The sequence below is a fragment of the Caloenas nicobarica genome, chromosome 10 (assembly GCF_036013445.1).
Source record: "Caloenas nicobarica isolate bCalNic1 chromosome 10, bCalNic1.hap1, whole genome shotgun sequence".
In the NCBI taxonomy this organism is placed as follows: domain Eukaryota; kingdom Metazoa; phylum Chordata; class Aves; order Columbiformes; family Columbidae; genus Caloenas; species Caloenas nicobarica.
The window spans coordinates 19,876,151-19,897,737 of record NC_088254.1 but is presented as its reverse complement, the minus strand read 5'-3'; the positions used below and the strand labels follow the sequence as shown (position 1 = coordinate 19,897,737).

The 21,587-nt window shown below is 40.0% G+C and overlaps 1 protein-coding gene across 2 annotated transcripts in view; it reads right to left on the bottom strand.

Annotated features, from left to right (window-relative positions):
• Positions 1-5,767: 5,767 nt before the first annotated feature.
• Positions 5,768-21,587, bottom strand: part of LRRC28 (leucine rich repeat containing 28) — a 53,961-nt gene continuing 38,141 nt past the window's right edge. For both annotated transcript variants that reach the window (XM_065641629.1, XM_065641630.1), the window contains 4 exons: positions 19,308-19,410; positions 15,907-16,082; positions 13,198-13,357; positions 5,768-10,304 (listed from right to left, as the gene is read on the bottom strand). In XM_065641629.1, coding sequence (XP_065497701.1) covers positions 10,232-10,304; positions 13,198-13,357; positions 15,907-16,082; positions 19,308-19,410 — 512 coding nt within the window. In that variant the 3' untranslated portion in view covers positions 5,768-10,231. The remainder of the gene's footprint in view (positions 10,305-13,197; positions 13,358-15,906; positions 16,083-19,307; positions 19,411-21,587) is intronic.

Sequence of the window (21,587 nt, the reverse complement as noted above, 5' to 3'; positions counted from 1 at the left end):
GAGAAAGGGTAAAAATGTCTTTAACTATCTCCAGTCCCTTCTTATCTCCTATTTCGCTCTGCCCTGCAGCAGCCCAGGGGCACTGTCCCCACCGCCAGGGCAGCACTGCAGCTCCGACTCCGCAGTTCCCTGGGTGCAGCAAGTGAATAAACGTGACAGCAGCACCGTTCCCATCTCGGGACAGACCAGCACCCACTGCTGGGCAGTTGCTGTGACGCTGGAGCCCAAGAGTCTGGGCTCCGAACAGCCCGTTCAACCTCTGGCATATAACCCTGCAACACGATCTCCATCATTTCCACGTGGGACATCCCTTTCCACCTCCCACGCTGCCTGGCATGGGCACGAGCTGCTGTGGGCTGTTAGTTGGTCAAGTGTGCTCCTCTACCATGGAATTTATACGCAGTTTCTGCGATGCTAAGAGGCCATTGTGAGCCTGCCCGCATGGGGTAGGCAGGATTTGTGGGAAGAAAGACTCCTGAAGCTGCTGCAATGACAGGCTGCAGCCTCGTCGAGCATTAACCCCCCACAGCCGCTCCCAAACCCGGCAGTAACAATCCAGTTAGGAATTTGGAAGGCAGTGAGGATCTTCCCACAAACAGGCCAGCCCTTTGGCAGCTGGGGGCAGGAGGGCCAGGGCAGCACACAAACACGAGCTCTCATAACGCCATAAAGAGCTTCTGTTTCCCGACATGGCAACAGAGGGAAGGCGGAGGCCGAGGGAAAAGCAGCAGTCTCGGGCCACGTGGCAGGTCAAACCACCGCCCAGTTTGTTGGCATCCTCTAAAGTTTAAATATTCTTTGAGCCAGCAGTGAATCATCCCTGGCAGGTAAGAATGATGTTAATTTATGACATGCCAAGTGCAAGCAGATCTTTTGGTGCCAGTCCAACGGTTTTAGTCTTATTAACACACGGTGACGGGCTCAGGTTGCAGCTGTGCACATTAAACTCTGGCAAGTGGCATTTTAAACAATGACAAACTTCAGAACAATCACTCTACAGGTGGAGCTGGGCCAGGCAAAACTGAAGGGTGGCAGAATAAAGGTCAGGAGGGTAACCTGTTTGTCTGGAACAGGTGGCCCGCTTGGGTTGCCGCAGGGTCTTTAAACTGTCTGAAGGACACAGTCATGGATCATTTTAACCCATTAAGCTGCTTAAGCCTTCCCTCACACTGGTTTGAACTTCAAGAGAGTATTAAATCTTAAAGAGCTTAGTAATGCATCTTCAGGAAAGGTCTCCCCTGTGCTTACGCATTCATGCTACACAATGCAGGTGCCCAACCTTTCTTTGACAGCAAGACTCCTCTGAACTAGATCCACGCAGCTAAAAAGCAGGAAGCTTTAAACAAAACCATTGCACCAGAGCAGCAAGTCACACTGGAAAACAGAAAGCAAGGGGGAACGCACTACTGTCCCCACCGGGCTGCTCTGGAGAACCAAGGACACTGTGCTTTTCAGAGTCAGAATCAGAGGACGGGTCAGAGAGAACATCCCCTCATCGGTTCCTCCCACACCAGCCCCGCAAGGGACACGGAGGTGACAGCACCTGCTGAGACCCTGCAGCAGCCTCGGGTTGTGTCAAGGGACCTCAAACCACCTCCAGCCAGGAGGGCTGTGCGAGAGTGAATTCTGAGCACAGCTTCTTACCTCGACACCTGGGCAAAGTCAGCCCAAAGCATTCCTGCCAGTCGTGGCTTTTCATCAGAAAATGTGACGGTGGAGACATAAAAGACATTTTTACCGCAGAAAACTTAAATATTCAAAGCCATGTTTCAAAGCTGTATTTCTCAATTTGAAATATTATATCAAAATAAACTTTTTTTGAAGTGTCAAAAGATGTTTCCGAATAAAACAGTAGAATAAGATCTGACATATAACAGTGTTTTCCAATGCAGTGTTTCCAAACCAATTGTTTTCAGAATTTTTATATTCTCCCCCCTCCTCAATCTTATCCTTGGAAGCAGAATTTTCCAACCACACACTTCCCAAAAGAAAGAATTTTAAACAATAAATCAGGTCTTGTTAAATGAATACAAGGATTTAGCTATAATACATGTGAGATCTGATCCAGAACAGAGCAGGGTGTAAATTCATGGAGAAATAGCTGTCTCTGATTTAAACACCAGGTGTGTGGATGTGCTTATTCCCAAAAGCAATTAAAGGAATTAAATTCTTTCATAACAAGGCACTTTTATTCTGGAATAGGAGCATTCACATATGAAATCAATCAAGAATAGCTAAAGCCACAGCAAGGTCTCAGGCTACTGACTGTAAATGAAAACAGTAAATTCATTCTCCCTCTTGCAGCTTCTTGCTACAAAACACACTAGATCCCCCTGGATAAATGTTCCTGTAAGCAAGGACTAGTCCCAGCATGTCTGTGAACACCTCACGATAATATTTCAATGAGAGGGACTGGAATCAATATTTTTCATCTTTGCAGCTTGAGGCCAGAGAGCAGGGAGCAGGGCAGGGGTGTCAGACAGCGGGCGCTGGGAGGGAATGGGCTCAGCACTGACCTGGAAAGAACCGTCTGTCTGGTGGGGACCAGTTCCTGCACCGTTTGAGCTTCCTTGAGGGAGGAGGGAAAAACCAGATAATTAAAAAGAGGTTTTCAATTCAAACCTGCTCCCAAGTATCCTTATAGGAATCAGATAGAAGTTTGGCTACAGTTTAGATAGAGCTACTGGAGAAATTCGAGCCCCCGTGTTTCATAACATCCTGGCTTTAGAGCCAGGATTAGATACCGCTAGATCTAAAAATCTGATATGAAGCACTGATTTAATATAAAGGAATCCATTAATTTAAGTTATTTATCTGCAGCCAGGAACAGAATGCGTATTTGTGATCTGGATAATTTTACAGCAACATAACTAGGTGCTTTTGCCTGCTGAAGAACAAACCTGTGTCACTGTGCAGGTAACGCACAGGTGATGCTTTCACGTTAGTGACAAAGGGACCACAGCAAGAGTTTGTGTACTGAGCAGAGAATACAGCAACATTTTCTAGCCAGGAGTGAGCACTGAGAAAGGAAAGAAGGGCTGTTATTTGCAACTATACAGGAGGAGAAACAAAAAAGGTATTAAACTGTGAGAATAATGAGCATATCAATAGAAGTATAAAAATCAACCTTCATTCTGCAAAGATGTAAGATACAAACTAACTCCCTATCGTGGCAGTTACCCAGTTTTTATAGAAACAAATATACAGAACAGTAAGGTGTGACTATACAGAATAATGAATCCTGGTACCTTCAGACCTGGGGTTCTCTACTGCCTGGACAACTCACTGCTTTTCATCCTACTTTGAAAGGAGCACTTACCCAGAATTTGTTTGGAGAACTTGGCAGCCTTATTCCAAGATAGGCTTTCTGAAGAAAGTTAAAGCTGTTTTTCTTGGTAATTCTTCTCTTCCTGTATCATCTACATTGATTTGGCTTTTTGCAAAATGAAATTAGAGAGCCAAGAAAGACTGGGCAGAAGAAAAAGCAGCCAAATTCAAGTTCATGCTCAGGCTGTTTCAAAACTTCAGTGCCAGTGAAGCAATCAGAGTTATCACAAATTGACTCAAGAATATTCAGCTTGATTCTTCTAATTGCTTTAACAATAAAAAAATCAATGGTTAAAATTCTAAAGTATAAAGGAAACATAATAAGATTGACATAATAGCTACAAGTGCAGAATTCTAGGAGCCAGAAAGCGGATCAACAAAAGCAGAATGGGGCATATTCAACGGCACCGTTAGTTAATACTTGCCCCTGGAAGGAACACTGATTATCTTTTTAAATATATTTTTTCTAAGATCTAGGCAATGCCGTCAGTATCTTCAGACCATATCTCTATGTTACCATAGATTACGTACCGTAGCGGTTTCTCACTCTTAAACAAAATGCTAGTCTTCCAGTGGACCTTAGTTGCACCAAACTGGAATTTAACAATGCATTTTTTGCTTTCTTACCAGAATAGCTTGAGATTCGCTGTTACAGAAGTGTACTTAGAACACATTCGTAGCACCAATCAATACACAAACTCAGCATCACATTTTACATTACACAAAGGCTTTCTCAATTGATCTGAAGAAAAAAAAAGTTAAACCTCGTAACTTCATGAGGTTCACAGACAATGACAGTAGAACACCTTCAAGGCATCGGTCCTCATACCACGGTTGTGGTCGTATTTAGCAACAGAACGGCCGTCCATGACTGACAGCTTTCTTTGACAGAAGGAGCCAGTCAATATTTACATTCCTCACAAACATACAGAAGAGCATCAAGGTACTTGAGAAATGAGCCCTTGATTGCCACTTGGAAGGCATCATCAGAAAGTCAAATCACTTCAGCACCTCCAACAACAGAACTCCTTTAGTTCTTGAGACTCAAGATTTCTCACAGATGTGTCAAGGTCTTTTGCCTGGGATCAGGGGATGTCTGAAGGGCATAACGGGTGCTCAAAAATGATTTAAAATGTCAAAAGATAAAGAAAGCATTTGGTCATCTCTTGCTCTCTTCCTTGGTGAAGTAGCAGAGATCAGATCATTATAAATGACCACTCACAGGCTCCTTGAGCCACCTAAGGGGAATACTGGTAAGATTCTTCAGTGCGGAATAGAGAGGGATCTACTGTAATATTAAGTGATCACTGAAGTTGGAAGATACAGATGCAGTAGTTCAATTCGGTTCTCAAGTTCCCAAAATGACAGCACATAGAACAGCCCTGAATGTTGGCTTAGAAGTCACAAAACATCCAGTGCCTTTCCAAGCGAGATCTCGGCTCCTCTCATTTCCTGCACACAATAGCATTATTCAGCCCCTGAAGTTTCCACTTCGCTTGCATTTACGCCAAGTACTTTTAATTGCAAAGGAAAAGGATGTTAAGCTCTTCCCATTTGTTTCTTTCTAATTCATAAGGGACACAGCAGCGGTTGGTAAAAGTTACAGGTGAAGGGTTGTTCTCCCCTTCCATCTCAGTTATTGAGGGACTCACAACCTCCTCCTGCTGCCTCGAAAACAGAGGTTACCGACGCTGCAAGGCTAGGAAAATTTATGTTGTCATTTGTACAGTCCTAAAAAGGCAACTCATTGTAAACTCACTAGCAAATGAGCATCAGGGAAATATGAACGATGTCTAAACCCTTCAAGGCATCCATTGTAACTGATGTTCAGAGTCGCCTTGGCCAACATAGGTCTCATTTAAGAATGCTCATATTCACCCAAAACACGTACAATAATTCAACTCAAAGAACTCATCAGAAGAGAGCAGCAGCTTTGACTGAAGCAAAATGCTGCACAGTAAGGAGTGAAATAATTGGAAAAACAGATGCTTAATTTCTACTTATTTTTGGCAGCCTTGTTCCTATGGTATCTGTTAGATCAGGGGAAAAAGCTGCTGAATGCTGCTTAGTAAATAATACATGAACCACAGCCACATCTAGGGACTATCAGGGTGGCACATAAGACAGCCCTATTGAAAGTTGCTTTTCTTTTGATCAATCCATAGAAGGGTCTAAAGTAACGTTTCCATATGGGTTTTGTTCCTATTGTGCAATCTCTGGTGAACTACATTGTCTGAGACAAAGGGATTAAGTAAACTGAAGTGGCGGGTTTGGCTTGGTGGCGTTTTAAGAAGTGTCTTCACCCCACCTCTTCAGCCTTGGGACAAGAGACTTATTAATAGCTAATTGCTACACAAATGAACTGAAATATAAATGAAATGCTACATTTTAACATAGCTTAATAGCCCCAGGAGCAAGAATTTAGTTAACTTTAATGAACTGTAATTCTATCAAAAAATATAGTTTATTAACAAGCACATACAATAAATTGCACCACTAATTTTAAATAAAACATCTAGCAAGCTTACCTTCACACTAAGTGACATTTGGTTAATACAGAGCAAAAAAGCAATACATGTTTGCTTTCAACAGACATAGAACGAACTCAGTTGCAATCCAAGTTCAAGTTGTAATCCAAAGAAGGGCACATAAAAGCAAAAGTAATGAAGACTTCACATGAACCTTGCTATTTCTTTCCACCAGACCTTTGGTCTCTTACAAAATAGGTCTGTAATACAAAAAGTAATAAAAACTCTGGATTCAATTTACTCAGCCTCTTCCATCTCAAATTAACTACAACGTTTTGCAACAACGTGAGTAGTATTAAGAGGGAGGTAAGAGGCAAAGGTAGTTACATCCTGGAATTATGTAAATTCAGCTGCAGATAGAAAGGCTGCCTAGCAGCAGGCATGGACTTCAACGTCATTGTTCCAGTTTTTGCAAGAAATACAAAAAGGGTAAAATACATTCTTCTCTCTCATCAATTAAAACTCAATCCAACCTCCACCGACATCAAGCCAAAGTTCTTCTCTTATCAGTGGTGCTCTGATGGGGCTGCAGTGGCCTCCATGGAAAAGTCACCCTCTCTGGTGAAAGGTTTGTCACCCGCCAGTCGTCAGCTCAGCTGAGATGTCAGTAGAACCTGACACGCTGTCACCACACGGGTGTCACCACAGTCTCATCCTCCCTTCGTGCCAGAAAAAGGGATTCAGCAGAATTCGATATATAAGAATTGAAGCCAACTTGGCAATGAACAGCTCTGCTCTGCTCAGTGAAAGATCTTAACCTCACCACAACAAAGTAAACAGAGGGTTCGTCATGAACTTCAGTAAGAGCCCAGTGGAACGATGAGGCCAAACCAGAACAATGCAAACTTCTTGATATTAGACCTTGTTCTTCGCACAGGAAAGGACATTTGTATTTCTGATCCTCCCGGGGAGTCACAGGAAGGTTCCCAAGAAGTGTTCCAAACGTAACAGTGTCCGCAGTCAAACCTCTCACGCAGGGTTTTTAAACAAAGCCAGAGATTCCTCTGGTTCCTTTGTAGCAGAACAGAAAGCTATTTCTATAAGCAGTAGGGTCCCAATTGTATTAATATCGTGCTTGTTATCACAACATAAACAAAATTTATGCTGTGCTCCCTAATTGCATTAGAAGTTCATATTTACTCGGAAAAAAATTATAGCGATATCAATGGGTTGAAGACTTATTCTCCCTCATTTCTCTCCTGTACCTCTCTCTTTATACTGCCTAGAAAAAGAAATCTGAAACTTCTCCTGCTCCCACCCTAAGCAAAGAGTTAAGATCTCTTTTTATGATCAAAACCCCTTTTAAAATGGTAATTTTTTTCAACTGCTGGAACCAGACTTTTTTGCAGTACAAGGAAAATTTTAACTCAATGTGAATTAACCTGATGAACAAGACCAAGCAATCAAAAATCACCTAGATATATATGCATTAAAGGGAAGTCCAAGTATTCCAACACCTCGTAGTGAAAAGCAAGTGATGCACAGTTCGATCAGCAACAAGCTCCCTCTCTCCTCTGCAACCTGCAGAGTTGGCTCTCATCACGTCAGCTAGTTACAAAATACTCTTATAGTAGAACAACTTCAGAAAAATTTGGGCAAGTGAGAATGGATTTATTTTAATCTATAATAGAACAATATCAACCAAAGATAAAGATTAATACAAACACTGTTTCTATTAAAAAAAAAATAATCAGAGAAACATGAATTTAAGCTGCATTTTCAGTCTATATATTGGCTTTCCTTTTCCTTGTTTTATAAAAATAGGGTATGACATTTCAGCTTCATTGCGTATTTAAGTCACTTATTCATTAAACGTTCCATTCTTGAAATATCATCTATTAAAATGTTAGTTAAGATTCATCCTGCTTATAGAACAGACTACATTTCTGAACTGCCTTTGTAGACAATAATAAAGAGACTGCTATGAACTCAATAAAAAAATAATTAATTATAGGATGAAAAAAGAAAATAAAACCTAAATAGTAGTAATTAAAAAGATCAAGCTCCATTCTTACCATCTGACTCCTAATAAAACAAAAGTCAATGCCTTTTAGCTGATCAAGAGACTTAACTCCAAAATAACTTTTACAGATTGAATTTAGAAATAAACTGTGCTTCAAAGTCTGTAAGCTGCTAAAAAAAAAGGACAAAAACTTTTAACAAAACATCTCCTTCAAATACAACAGAGGAAGCCACAGCAAAAATAACACTGAAAATTCCTGATCAGAGTATGGTATCAAAAAATACTATTTGTAACACTAGCATAGTTGCCTTATCCATTAAAAAAATGGATTCTGTACTACACTTGCACATTTCTGAAACAGATACAGTAACTGTACATAGGCGATTTACATCTCAGCTGTGTAGTACCAAAGAAAAAGGAAAAAGCTGAAGGTTCATTTTGCTGCTTCAGCAGTAAACCCCGGTGGGTGGGAAGGCCTGGTGGAGACACCAATAATGAAACCAATTAGTGAAATGACAGAGTCAGAAATCCAATAGACCAAAGTCTGCTCGGACATGGCTCTTTCCCCTACTGCAAGGCAGATTTAACAAATGGGATTTATTTTAGAAAGTTTCACAATTCTTAAACAGTGGATGATACTTGCATTCCTGAACAATTAGTTTTACATTTCTTAACGCTAATTCAACTCTCTAAAACCAACCCAATAAAACCAGCAAAGCTTTTACAAGTGACATGCACAACCTAAAAATTCTGCCCTCAAAACCCGCCTTTTTGGTCCTCTCTTAAGCTCTTAAGATACTCTATTTATTGAAGAGATGCCAGGAAGCCTGCAGCGGGGACAAATGCTTCTTTGGCCAAAGGAAAATGTTTTAGTGCCTCCTCCCTTCAAAGTATGTACACCTCACCACAACATATGCTAATGCACTACCAAATAAGTCTCTTTATCTTGCCATTTTTATAACAAACTGATTCATTCATTCCTATTTCAGCTTGTAAGTACCTATTGCACAGAGCAGCACACTGTGCCAAATCAACAAGTAGTTTATATCTAAGAAATAGGAAGTAAAAAAGAAAAGAACACATTGTATTTTTAAAATGATATATTCCAAAACAAGTCAAGAGGGGATAATTTTGTATAAATTGTTTCAGTGTAAGATGAAAACTTTAAGTCATGCAAACATTTTGGGCCCTTTTTTTTCCCACCCATTGTCCTTCATTTAAAATGAACAAAATCTAACAAAAAAGGACTCCCAAAAATACGATAGTGGAAATTTGCGCTACATCTGCCATTAATATATGAAAACAAATCTTACAGCCCTTCTGTGAAGATATCAATATATTCATATTTACCTATGCATGGAGATGCACATACCTCCCCACCCCAGATTTCCAGCCTTCTCTGAGGTTAACACACTCCACTGACACACTTTCACAAATCAGCCAAATGCTGAATATAGAAAAAGACGAAAAGCAACTCTCTGCAGATCTACGGTCTGCAATTGTAAAAATATAATAAATATAGATAAATATTACTATCATATTCCTAGCTTTTTTTCCCCCAAGTGAAATTTGTACTTAAAGTCTTTTTCGTCCTGAAGAACTGAAAGAAGCAAAAGAGCAAGTGTTTTTAAAAATAAAAAATTCAAGCAATGAAAATAAAGATAGCGCACCCTCAAACATGCTGGAGCAAGAGCACTCAGTGCAGACATCAGTACCGGCCTCCCTTACCGAAACAGGATCCTTAGTCTCCAAACATAACCTAGTTACTCCGATTAAATCAGTGGTGCTTCTAAAGAAACCAGAAAGAAAGATCTGCTTTTAATATGTGGATTTAAAGCACGGTTAACTGTCAAAGACCTGGTATACAACTGGGATAACTCCACTGGGGAAAATACTCAGATGTGAGGGAGAAAATAAAACTAAATTCTATGGGAAAGTCACTGGGATCCATCAAAGGTTTTTGTAGGCTCAGATCTATACACCTGAATCCTGCTGTAGGGGTGACGAGTATGAGGGGGAATAAGTGAAAACCAGTTTGTCATAACTGGACTTTTTTTTTCCCCCATTAGAAGAATGAAAACAGCCTCAAGTGATGCAATGGGTCAACGTGAAGACAGATGCATTTGAAAAATACTGGAAATCCTGAAGTCAGAGCTTGTGAATTTGTTTGGTTTGTACGCTGTCTTGGAGGAGAGAGAAGTTAATACTTCTAAAGGCTCGGTATTTACACTTCCGAAAAGTTTCTCCAGTTCATCCAAACTTGATAGGGCAGGATTTCAGTGCCTCTTACTGTTCCCAACTGGGCACTTCTGCCTTGGCACACGCGCGCGCACACAGAATTCCAGTACCAAGGGGATACGGCGTCTAATGCAGCTTTAAACTGGCAGCACTCCTGAGGAGTTTTGCATGTTTATCAACTCAGTAGGTCAAAAGTCTGCAGACACTGGGTGGAGCAGCAGTATGCCACAAAACTAACAGTTGTCCTCCTAGAAAAGAAAAAATAAAGGTGGGGGGGGAAACAGTTGTCAGTAAAGATTAAAGCTCCTGGCCCCATTCCACAGCAGACAATGCGCTGATTTGTAAAATACAGGATTAGCCGATCTCGACACTTTAGAAAAAGCAGGTTCACTTGTTCTATAATGATACAAAGGCAGGGAAACGTTGCAGACGTTCTCAAAAACCTTCCTGGTTTCTTAAGTATTCAGTTTAAAGCGGCAGCATGTGGTTTTTCTTTCTGTGGAGGGTGTGGCTGGGTGTTATAGCCAGTAGGTTTAACAGCTAAAAGGAAAATAGCCGGGCAACTCTTTGCTCCAGCTTTGCTCATGTGTTTCTTAAATTACTGCTTGTACGCATGAAATAACTGAAGTCCAGTGACCTCCTTCAGCTCAGCTGAGTGAACGAGCTGGGCCCAGATCTTCAGAAAAGCCGACTGACCCGCAGAGCTGTCGCTTTGTGCCCGGTACTACAGCGGGGGGGTAACTTGAAAGTGTGATGCTGCCCTGGCTGCGTTCACATTGACCCTCCTCCTGCCCCCATCCTGGCAGGGACCTAGATACCCGCTTTAAAAATGCTAAGATCTGGTTTGTACTAACTGAGAAATCCCACTTTACCCAGGGCTCATGTCATCTCTGCTTTTTCAGATACAGAAATCCAGTTCAACACTGAATTATCCTTTCCTATAAGAGGATACAGCACGTGATAAGGAAATGCAGACAGAAGTTAGTGGCGTGGATGTGGCATGTGCTAATCAGCGCCATTCAAACGTTCGGGATCCCTATCCTGTGTGTTTTCATGGTCACTGTAAGCTCTTTAGAACAGAGACCCTGTCCTTCACGTCTCTCTAAACCAGCTATCACGCCTCTACAATTCCACATAATTTTACAACGTCAAGTGCACAAGCTACAGAGATAAGGATGATGGGCTACCCTGTTCGGATCTCATTTTCTCTGGATTTGCATCAAAATGTCAGCTACTTAAGACTGTATTCATCATGGCATTTTGCAGAACATTTTGCAGTACATTCTTGTCTAAGGGAGGGAATGATAACCACTTTTTAAATAAGTGAAAACCATGCAGAAAGAAATAGTTTCCATCAATATATTTTAGAATGTTAAGATACTGTTCTTCCAAAATAGCCTTCGGATATGCTTTTGTTGAGTCATAACTTTAATAATTCCCAAAGATGTCTCCTGATGTGTCTGTCATCTCATAACAGTTCTACAATGAGCAATGCTTAGCAATTACTTAGAAAGTAGAGGCCTCTAGTCCAAACTCTCCCATTGTTGGATTATTTTGGATAATACAAGCATTTAGTGACCACCAAGTAGTTTTCCAACGCTTTCTTAGAAAATGATACCATTCCAATAGAGCTCAATGCTTGAAAGAAATTATTTCTAGCATGATTATAACATCTTACGCTGCCCTGAATATAATGACTGTAATGTGGAAGTAATTTATTTCACTCAACATGAAATCCATTGAATTTCAACATATGACTGAAGTGTAACAGAATGGCAAGTTGAAGTATGCAACCGCCACAACCAGATCTTTCTAAGAAAGATGACTTTTCCAATGTAACATTTATGCAGCATTCTGGCTGCTGTCCTGATACTGCATACCAAAGTTGTTTTCATTTCATAAAGCTTACAAATCAGATACCTCTTATGTCACAAACTCACAGCAAAACAACCTGTGATACAGCTGTGAAAATAGGTACCATCGACCTGAATCACCAATTAGTCTCTTTTTTTTTAAAGATCTACCTATTGAAAAGCAGTTTCTTATTTTTACAGAAGATAGCTGTCAAATTGAGGGTTTCAGCAGGACAAGAACTAAGTAGCAACCTTGTGCATTATATATACCAACAAGTAATTTCTGAAACACTGCTTTTTAAAGCACTTTTCTGCTCCCCACCTTTAAGCAGATGCTTTGTAACTAATGGCTTGACATGAATTTTCTAAAAAGCACCTGAGCATTGGATTTACTTAACTGCAAATTACTTTTCCATAAACTTTCTTTATTAGGTTACAAACAGTACTGTACTTTTGTTCAAGTAGAACCAGCTGAAATTTCTCTGATTATATTCTTCCGTGGCAGAAAGTGGATTTGTTGATGTTATGGCTCATGGTAGGCTACAGATTCATAGGGGTTAGGGAAAGAATCACTGAAAAATGATCAGTGCTCACCTTAAGGGTATTTTAAATCTTTATCTACATGAGGGCAATATTCCCTGAACCATCTCCCAGTTTTGAGCCCCTTCTATGACTGTACTGTGCTTGATTTGTGAATCCTGTAGACACACGACTGTTTAAAAAGATGTATTGCTATGAAATGTATGTTACAATGTTTCCACAGCATATCTCAAGTTAATTAGCATGGAAAGAAAAACAGGAATATTTTACCACAGAACTTTTTAATTAAGCTCTGGCTTTAGAGCTTTTTTCTGCCTTTAATCCTACAGCACTTCTATTTGGTGGTGGCATCCTCCTGAAGTTGGGGTTGAGATCGTCAGGGGAAGTATCGGTGTTAGGCAGTATTTCCTTCCCAAGGCACAGAAGTGCCATGCATGTGCTGTGCCACCACAACCAAGCCAATCCCATCGTTTTGAAACCCTCCACTATCACACAGGGGTCTGAAAGAGGCAAGTGTGATAGCCTGTGTTAAACAGCCTAACAGCAGTATGCTGGTTGTCTTGTATTAATAAATAAACATGTATCTAAAAGAAAAGATTTGTCAACTTTCATATGCAATCATAGGACAGGGGCTTTAGATTTGAAAGGCTGCTAAATTAAAAAAAAAAAAATCCTTAAGAATATGCTTTGTTTCATAAGGTGTTTTTCTTCCTAAATGAAACCCCAGCGTAATTTCCTGTATAATTACCCTTGATGCAATCCTGCCATTGGAGTTTCTCTCAAGGGAAAGAGCTTTGGGTAGACAATGGTAAACATGGGCTGGCTGCAGCGGTGGCAGTGTCCCAAGGGACAGTGCAGCAATTCCAAGAGGCTTTTGGGTAGTGAGATTGGAGTCAGAAAGTTCAAATCTAGAGAAGAAAAGAAACGAAAAAGGTTTGTAACAAAACAACTGCATGATAAAGTCAAGCACAACGAGCACGATCCATGAACAATTCAGAAAATAAGCTGTCTCACATTCTTAAGACTCTGTCAAAAGAACAGCAACGTAACACAAATTACCACAATTAGAGTGAAGTACGTGGTGCTTTCCACGTGTAAGTTCTGCAGGCATAAGATTAACTGCGCCCAAATATCCAGGTAAAAATATTATGGCTCAAGCAAATAATAAAAGCCATTAATAGATCATAAGGCATTCTTAGACGCAAAGATGAACAAGACAGGTGTTTAGTAATTAATAACTGGTAGTTAAAATAATTAGTAATAGTAATTAAAATTCTGAAAAGGACATCAGTATTATTTTACCAACATAATTCAGCAACCCACTCAGCAGGATAGCTAAACTCACTAAAAAGCCCAAACTCGACCATCAGCAAAAAGGGATTCGAAGTATTCTGAATTATTCGACATACAATCCAGCCCAGCATAATTCTCACAGGTCCAACTAAAGAGACCACTCTAAAAAGATCAATACATTCATCATCTCTTAAGTGTGCCCCCACAGTTTACAAGATGCCTTCATTTTCACCAAAAGGGGTCATTTCATGTGAAAGAGCAATCATTTGATCAGCCTTGGCTCAAGCCACATTCTGGTTTAGAAATTAAAACCAAGATATTAATCTCCATCTAGAAACTGAGAGACAGCCAAGACAGGTGAATGAGTTTAGGTGCTGAGTAATCAAGACAAGATGCAGTACCTGATGAATCGGTTTTGCGATATCACACCGGTTTCAGCTTTCAAACACTGTAAGGTTTAATTCCATGCACAATGTACCGCAACAGCCTCAACTGAGACGACAAACGTGACGAATAGTACATTTGCATCAGAAAGAAACGGTCACATTCTGTACCCAAGCAAAGATTGAGGAAAAGTAGTCCCGTCACTTCTGTCATACTTACCTAGGAGGAGCCAAGTATTTAACAGCACCCTTGAAACTGCAAATTTAGGCAGTGACAGACCGATTCTGCTACTTTAATCATTTGTGCCGCCTGCTTCCCCAACACCCATTATCTAACACCTGCCTGAACTCTGCATTACTCCTGCCTCACTGAAATGTGGGTGTCGCCAGTGGCAATACACATAGTCTTTAATAAGATCACTCAGAATAATATATATATGTGTGTGTGTATATAAATATCTAAAAAGACTACAAAATACAGTGTAGAAAACTGAAATGGGAAAGATTATTAAAAAAAAAAGTTTCACTACCCTTTTCAGGTTCCACACCTTGGCTGCAAACAGATATAATCCTCAAGGCCTTATATAAGCCATCTACGAACCATTTCTTAAACTGATTTTGCAATGCTAACTTGCTATTCCCAAACCAAACTTCAGCATCTTCAGGAACCACATTCACAGTCATATTCCAGAAATTATTGTGCAAATCACAACTGGGTGAGAAAAGCAGTTACTGATGATTTAGGAGATCTTGTACCTGATGTTCTCAAACTCCTTTTCAAAGACTAGAATTTGCAAATGAAAATGAAACAGCAACTGTCATTGTGCAGTTTGGGTGCAGCTGATATCCTAATAGTGAACAACTAAAAGCCTCTCCTCGCCCGATACACAGAAATACACAACTGCAAACCGGTCAATTAATACATTATCTATGTCAGGGAACACGTTCTTCACAAAGCAGCAACGTTTCCTATGAACACAGACTTGTTTGTTCACCCCGCCCCTCAACATGAAGCTTCTTCCCTTCCGTGTATTTGCTGCAGACCTTCTCGTACACTTTTTCTGGCAAAGCAATAGTTCAGCAGTTATGATTTCCTCCAGTGGTCACGGTACAAGTGACCCCTTGCAACCCTCAAATCTTCCCCATTGTAACTCTCTACCCTTCTGCTTTTTACTTTCACCTCTAAAGCTGATGAATTCCCAAGATGCTGCCAACAGGGGGGAGTCACCATACATCTAAATCTGACAAAAATCTGAATCTGCAGGTTATTATCAGATATTGCTAAGTCATTTGATCACACGATGCGCAACCAGATGAGCAAAGAGTCTGAACTGCGGCAGAACTAAACCAGCTCAGCTGTCACGTTGTACTGACATGGCCAAGGGCCGCTCGCGTTTCTTCTGCCTTATGTGTAACAAGTCTGCAGGCTTAGGAGTGTGCTGCCTGGCAAGAAGTTGCATTGTTTGCTGATGCATCTAATCTTGCCTCAGGAACTGTATTTCTCATCTATTTCCATTAAAGAGTTTCTCCTGCAAAAAGCATCCTTCTTTATACAGTCCTCAAGAAAGAAACCATTTGTAAACACCGCTCGACCTTAGAAATAGTCTTTGGATCTCTGTTCTTAGATACTGGACATTTTTGCTCTAATACATCATTTAAAACCTAATTTGATTAAACAAATATTTTAAAATATAAATCCTTGCCCAGCTCTTTGAAATGTTCTTATCACTGCCAGAAATGCACTCCCACGCTGTAATCTGAAGAATGCAGAGATGTCATACCTTTTAAAAACCTGCAGTAGGTGTTATAGAGGGTCCTCATGGCCAGTTCTTGCAAAGGCAGCACATGATCTGTTTCCGTCCCTATGGATTTCACCTCTGCTGGCAGGAACACAGTTAACTGGCCCGATGAAAAAGAGAGCAATTTCACTTCTGAAACTTGGATTGGAGAACCACAACTAGAAGGACACAAGACATTTAAAAATGGTTAGAAAACAAACAAACAAAAGTAATGTTATAGAGAAACCCACATGACCAACCCAAAGTATCCTTGATACTGTTCTTCAGTGCAGCATCCTTCAAGGATTCCTTGCAGAGCACAATACCTGTTGACACACATTTTCTATAGACCCCCACCTCCTGTGACATGCTAGTCATGGGACATCTGGAGGTCCTTAGTTATCAACTAACATGCAAAAGCTGGAGAAATGAGCACACAATCCCAGGGTGGGGAACCAAGTGCACTACATGCCCCTTACCTTGCCAACGCGCTCATCTCTCTTAGCCTCTGAATGCCCTTATTACTAAATATTTCACATAGGGGAGCAGTTTCATACCTAACAGTTGTCTTCCTGTGTTTTGGATCAAATAGCTGAGAATGGTAACGGATTTCTCAACTAGAATATGTGAGGCAAAGTACAAGCACCAAAAAATATTTAAGTGCCCCTGGGTGATTCTGTACTGTACCTTCGCTCGCCCACAGAGCTCCCTGAGAGGGTGTGGGGAGGTGGATGGGTGAAGAAAAAATTAAAAAAACCACCCTAAGCTGTAGTGGCAAGATACCTGGCAAGTCTACCAGCCTTGTCCTTCCCAAATTGTATAAGGAAAAGGAAGGTTTTTTGGATCCAAGGACAGAAACTTAGCTTGTAGTAAAAATAAGAACTCTTTACGTGATCCCTGTTACAAGCTATCATACCAAAGACACATGCATAGGAAAATTCTACTAAGAGGTTGGGGAAGTCAACAACGGAATCGGAATTGTTTATGACAACTTAAATTTCAAGCCAAGAGCAACTTGTTAGGGCCAGTCCTAACAAATGGAACAGAAACACAAATTTGTCAGCCTTCCCAGATATTGGACCTAAAACTGAGGTAACTGCATTTGACCTTATCAGACGTGAAAGAAATCTCACAGTACTTCTCTGATAACAAAGGATCTCATCTCCTCTGATTAAAGGAAAAACATCCCAGAGAAACAAGCAAAAAAGAGCAGCATCAAACTGCAAGTCAATAAGCCTCTTGTTAAATATTTAATACTTTCCCACAAACCATTAATGGGGTTAAAATATAATTGGGAATTCAGAGATCCAATATTCCACCAATCCATTTCCCAGCAATCCATACCCAATGAGCTAGCTATCACAACAAATACATCTAAGATGCTTTATTTCCAAGCTGATTAACCCCTTACCAACTTGGCTAGAACACACACCCATAAGATCACTAGAGTTTCTGCACTTCAGAGCTGGCCCGTTTGGTTTACTCTACATAAAGGGTGAGGCTATTCTTAATGCCCGACCACGACACTGAAAAACAAGGTAAACGATCAAAACAGAACAACAAGAGGAATAATCCAAGAGATATACATCCCTAAATCAGGATGGATTAGGGAATGAGTCTCAACCTATGAGTAATACTGGGTGCCTGAACAAAGAATTAAAAAAAGAAAGCCCACACAAAATCCATGGAGGTTAAAAAGTAGAATAGAGGACTGTCTATCTAGCTGGAAAAAGTTAAACTGCAGAAAAACCCTGGTGAATAAATAACTGGGGGGGAAAAAAAAAAGCCGTGACCACCTATTGGCTGCCTTCAACAATACTGACATATACCTAGCTGGACACTATGAAATCCGATCTGCAAAAAATAAGATCAAAATTTATTTTGAGTGCTGAGATCATCACCTCTTACATAAAAAGATTTTTTTTTCAGTCAGTCTGACTGCAGGATTCCCAGACATTCATTACTTACACAATGCAATTTCTATTCTATTTTCAGAAATCTAGCTTTATGTTAGTAACAGCAGCATGTCAGATTTCATTCTCCGGTGGATGACCAGACAGAGCACTACAGCCTGGATCTTCAACTCTTGCCTGGCCCATGAAAACACCACATTGGTTACTAATGCCTTCTTGGAAAGAACATAGAAATTCTTCACATGACCATTATCACATGATTTTAATGTCACTCAGCACATTACCAAAGAAAACCTTTGGTTTCTTAATAATATATATAAGTATTCTTCCTATGTTGAAAATTTTCCTTGAAAATAATCTATGATGTTTTGAGATGGTTTCACAACATAAAGACACATATCTGGTTGGTACACAGATACAAATATTATTTCCTGCATTGTCACTAGTGTTTTCGGTCACAAACAATACAGGTCTATTACGTTTAGGGTCAATTTAATGTCTGTCTTAAAATTTACAATCAGTTCTGAAAGAACAAAGGCTAGAAATTATTTTTCCTGAAAAACAAGATTAGTAGAAGCTTGAGACTGCACACAGTTCAGCAGAATTATAATCCAACGGCAAGTATTTAAATACCACACAACCAGCTGACATGGGAATATTAGAAAAACCTTAAAATGCCAAGACTCAGCATCTCACATACTGCAGTAGAGTGCAGGCTGTAGAGAGGGAATTTATATTTAATGCAAGATTTGCTGAGAGCGAGCATACCAGAAATTTATAATTAGATGGCAATGGGGACAATCTGCTTCTGATCAGTTTTACACCAGTTAGGCTCCATTCATCGGTGACGCTGATCCTAATTTTTGCCAGTGCCAGTGCAGAAAGAATTAAGCTTGTGTCCTAGACAGACCACTTCTTTCTCACATCCTAACCACAAACATGAGACAGCCGTGGATATTTTTAAAATCCACAGGTAAAAATATACCTGTCAATCTGTAATTCCTAAAAAAAGTTACTTATTTTAGTTAGTAGGTACCGAGACCTACAAGAAGGTGATACCGGGACGTAAAATGAGTGAAGGAGCCGCACGTGACAGATATGGCCCATAACTTACAGAGTGGGAGAATTTATGAACCAGAGAGATGCTGTAACACATTGAAAAATATTTTATTCTTTAGTTCTAGAAAGCCTGTGAAGGCGCCATTTTTGGCCAACCTTTAAATGCAGCTAGGCCTTACATTACCATTATAAATTCCTTCAGAATAACTGCACTATCTGTTACGGCTTAATACTACAATACTGAAAGTCAGCAATTAAGACAGAAGATTTATTATGAAAATATAACAGCCCTGGGGACTGCAGTAATCCCCTCAAAGTAACATCAGTTCTGAATAACACACACACAAAATCAGTTGTATCATAGAGGAAGATATTTATGAGAAATTTTACAAGTAACAGGTATGCAAGACATGTGAATTAATTCATACCTACCCACTGCAACCAATGACTTTATTATACAGATAAGATGGGAGGCCTTTCAGATGAATATTGTTATCCACATAAACATATTGTAGCTCCCGAGAACGACCTAAATCTGGGTTTAGAAAAGAAGAAAAGTCAGGGGGAGAAGGGATGACACAGTGACAATTATAAGAAAAGCAATGCTCTTTAATTATAAATAAGCCGACCAGACTCAATTTAAGCAAACATAAATTAGTGCTTCTCAGTTGTAAAATTTCAGCCAATGGTTTTATTATGGATGAGCTGAAAAGCTGTTTAGAAAACAGCATTTAAAATTACTACAACGAAACCCCTTTCCAGTAGCCCTGAAAATCACATTATAAATAATTAAATTTTAACACTGACAAACTCCAAAGTCAATTCGAGGAAGCAAAGGGACAATTGATTTCAAATCTACAGTGCGTACTTCAAATTCGTAAGGTCAAACCTGCTTTCATTAACTTGCCTCATGTCACCAAAATCACAGCGTCACTATCTTTAGAAAAGCGGTAAAGATCTAAACAAGTATGTGGCCTGTCCCACTCTTTCTTTTCTCCAAGAAGAAATATTTGGTTGATTACATCAGCCATAGGCAAATACAATCAGTAATCACTCTGAAACAAGTCCGTGTGACACAGTCAATTATAGCACACAAGAAAATATACAAGCATTAAACTGCAGAATATTATACAACGAAAGCTGGGGCTCCAAGTAAAGGATCACTCATCTGAAGGTGTGCTGCTTCCATGGCTTCTGTTAAAATATTCATGGCTGGCAGTCAAAAGGACAGCATGTTTAAGCAATATCTTCAGAGACTCTAAATATATTAACATACCTCCAGATAGGAGCATATAGGTATGGAATAGTTTTATTTTGTTTAGAAAAGTAAAGTGAGAAAATGGAGCAAAATTAAAATTCAGGCTTCTATGAAGAATTCTCAGAAACAAGAATTTTGCTTATCAGCAAGATCTAGTCAGTGGTAAAACTGCCTGCTATCAAAACAAGTGAAAAACATGCTAATGCAAGACATTAAAAAAGACAAACCCAACAGCGAACTAAAAAGAATAGTCTAAAAGAGTTCTGAAGTGGCAGGAAAGCTAATGCGTAGGGTCATCTGGGCAGCCCACTTCATCCGCAGCTCCTGCGGCACTCATGATACGCGGTTGGGAAAAGACACGTGTTTAATACAAAGCACAAACCAAGCGAACAGTGTTTGAGAGCCCTGTGCCCGGGGGGTGAGAGCTGCAACCCAGACGAAACGTATTATGAAAAAATAAACAAAAATGTCCATATGCCACTCAACTTCTTAAACTTTTATGAGTATGTTATAGAAACTAAGCAAAATAAAGAAGCGTTTGGCTGAATCAGCCACATTGCAAGATGATACTAATATCGACTAATTCTGACTTCCTGTCTTTATCAACTGTCAATTACCTCAGTTTGCATAAAGATACAGATAACCAGAGAAATCAGCCTTTTGTAATCGTGGCCAAGAACTGAATGAAAGTTAAAAAAATTTCCATGATATTTCTATCCAGAAATGCCATTTGGAATAATGATTTCTTATCATTCCCTACTAGGACAATAGGTAATGCAATCCCTTCTTTATTATCGAATAGTTTCATTGTACGCAAGAGCTCTAGACACCACTTAGTGCAGATAAAGCAAATTATATTTTGAGTGATCTCCTCCCAAAAACGTTTGGCCATCTTAAAATATACTGAAAGTCTTCAGCTGTCATCCACTTGAATGGCAGCTGTAAGTACCAGAAACCCAAAAAGCTTCTGCTGAGAAGCTGCAAAGGGTGTCACATTATCAAACGTTTGATATAAAGAACAAGTGATGATACCAATGGAAAATTAATACACTCCTTCTCTGAAATAAAAATATTAACACAGAAAAACTGAGTGCTTTTGTTTTGTTTTGTTTTTCTTTTAATACAGGCCCTTGTTCTGCAACAGTCTACAGAGGTTTCAGGGACCACAATCTGAGCTTTGCTCAAACTGGAGTCCCCGTTCGACTATCACGTGCCTCTTTGAGCCTGTCCCAAAGACATTCCAGTTCACAGAGGTATCTGCTGCAACCATCAACTGTCCTGCCCCAAGCAGCCAGTACAAATATCTCTGCTGACTGATGGGCACTGCCGCGAGATGCTGCTGTGCGTCGTTATGCGCTAACACCTCAAAAAGATGATTTATTTTGGCTCGGTATTGCAGCTGAAAATAGTTGAGTAAAGTTCTGGGATATTTTTAGATGAAACAAAAACATTGT